This window comes from Arachis ipaensis, chromosome B09 (assembly GCF_000816755.2).
Source record: "Arachis ipaensis cultivar K30076 chromosome B09, Araip1.1, whole genome shotgun sequence".
NCBI classification, from domain to species: domain Eukaryota; kingdom Viridiplantae; phylum Streptophyta; class Magnoliopsida; order Fabales; family Fabaceae; genus Arachis; species Arachis ipaensis.
The window spans coordinates 14,266,918-14,269,043 of NC_029793.2; the positions used below are offsets into that span (position 1 = coordinate 14,266,918).

Sequence of the window (2,126 nt, forward strand, 5' to 3'; positions counted from 1 at the left end):
AATTCAATAATTAATTTTAGTATTCATATATATATATATATATATATATATAATAATATTTTTGAAAAATATTAAAAAATTAATAAAATTTATTATTTTTTATCAAAGTTAACCAACAACATTTAAAAGCATAAATTAAAAGTATATTAATAGATAAATTGATAACTAAAGAAATTATGTTAATAATTAAATATTAGTCGAAAACAATAAATTATGGTTCGTCGAATTTTTTTTTATATTTTTTTGCCTTTACATAAAAACTTGGAGGGGTGGGTCACCTTATCGAGTAGCAGATTGTTGGTTATGAAATTGAAAGGTAAAAACTCAGTTTGTCGATTTTACGGAAAGTTAATAACTGAAAGTCGTTAAATAATTTGACTGATTTGACTAAATTTTTATTTAATGGCTCTCATCTAATAACTTTAGGTGAAGTGAAATGCATTTGAGTTTCAATCAAATTGAAAAGCTAAGAAGGGAGTAGAGAAAAGATAGATAGGGCATACCATGAGAAGTGATTTAATGTCATTGTTGGTAAGCTTATACTCCCCATCAACCATAGCAGCATCTTCTTGAATTCCAAGTAGTACATCCACCAAATCCTTCTTATCATTACTACTACCATCACCATCACTTTCTCCCTTCTTTGCCATTTTATGCTCTTCAATAACCTTATCAAACAATCCATCCAACGTTTTAAAAGTCTCTCTATACCTCCCAATCTTCCCACTAACCACATCAACCCAACCCAATGCCGGAAAATAATCCCCCACTGTAAACGCCGTCAAATAAATCATCACTCTCCTCGCCAAATCTTGAATCCCACCTTCTTTTCCGTACTTTCTTCCCAACGCGCACTTACAAACTATGTTGTTCGAACTCGAAACCACCATCTCCCCCAAGTTCACCGCTTCCTCGTTTGAACTCGCTCTCATCAACACCCTCACCATCTCTTCAACTTCCTCTTCTCGGATCGCTCTGAATGATTGCACTCTTCTCGTGCTAAGAAGCTGGAGCACGCATATCTTCCTCTTCTGCCTCCAATCGTCTCCGTAGAGCCCGAACCCGACGTCGGTGGCGCCGTACAACAAGATCTTCGTGGCCGTGTTTTGTGGCCGGTTTGAGAAAACTAGGTCGTGGTTTTTGGCTATCTTTTTTGCAAGTTCGGCGGATGAAACTACCAGAGTTGGGTTGGGTTTTTGACCCAATTGTAGCATCATGATGTCGCCGTAAGTGTTGGAGAGGTTTCGAAGAGAAAGGTGTGGGAGTGTGCCGAACTGGAGGAGGTTTCCGATGAAGGGTAGTTTTGGTGGTGATGGAGGAAGGTTCATTGGATTGGGTTTGGATTTCTTTGTGTGGTTGAAGACGAAGAAGACGGTGATTGTAAAGAGTAGCCATAGGTAAATGTTGGAAAGAAGTGGTTCTTGGATTTGGTCGTAGATCCAAGTCTTGAAAGCCATGATTATTGTTAACTTGTTTCTTAATTCTTATTATGTATATCCTTTTCCAAAGCATAGAAGTCCATAACCCACTTGTATATATATATAGCCACTGGCCACTCTGCCCACTCATGTTACCTCCATTCGTTATCATAAACATATACATACACATCGTGTATTAAAAGAGAGTTGGAAACTCAACTGCGCTAACGCTCTCAAATATCAACTTCACATTACATACACATCGTGTATTAAAAGAGAGTTGGAAACTCAAGTGCCTAACGACTCTCAAGTATCAACTTCACGTGAAGTCGATTTCACTTTATCTAAAACAGATTATGTCATTTAATTTATAATTTATTGATATTCATGTGATTCTTTTTGTGTAATGTTAATAAATAAAAATTATTAAATAAGAATAAGTGAATTACATATTCAAATATCTTGAATCCCATACAGTGATAATGATGATATATATGACACAGAGATATATATACACGACAATGAAAGTAGAAGTGTGTGTTTGGATTACAGTTTGCAAACCAGAGTTTGCATAAAATTGATTTTGTAAAATTGATTTTGATGATAAGTTAGTTTGGGTTAACGTGATTTATGTTTGGTAATCTTTGTATTAAAATTGATTATAGTAAAATAAATATTGTTTGGATTATACTACTCAAAATCACTTTT

General features: G+C 34.8%; 1 protein-coding gene across 2 annotated transcripts in view; it reads right to left on the reverse strand.

Moving 5' to 3' along the window:
- Positions 1 to 1,534, reverse strand: part of LOC107618011 (cytochrome P450 71A1) — a 38,543-nt gene extending 37,009 nt beyond the window's left edge. For both annotated transcript variants that reach the window (XR_002354490.1, XM_016319924.2), the window contains exon 1: positions 504 to 1,534. Coding sequence is in view for 1 of the 2 variants with exons in the window: in XM_016319924.2 (XP_016175410.1) it covers positions 504 to 1,457 (954 nt within the window). In the remaining variant the exon portion in view is untranslated. The remainder of the gene's footprint in view (positions 1 to 503) is intronic.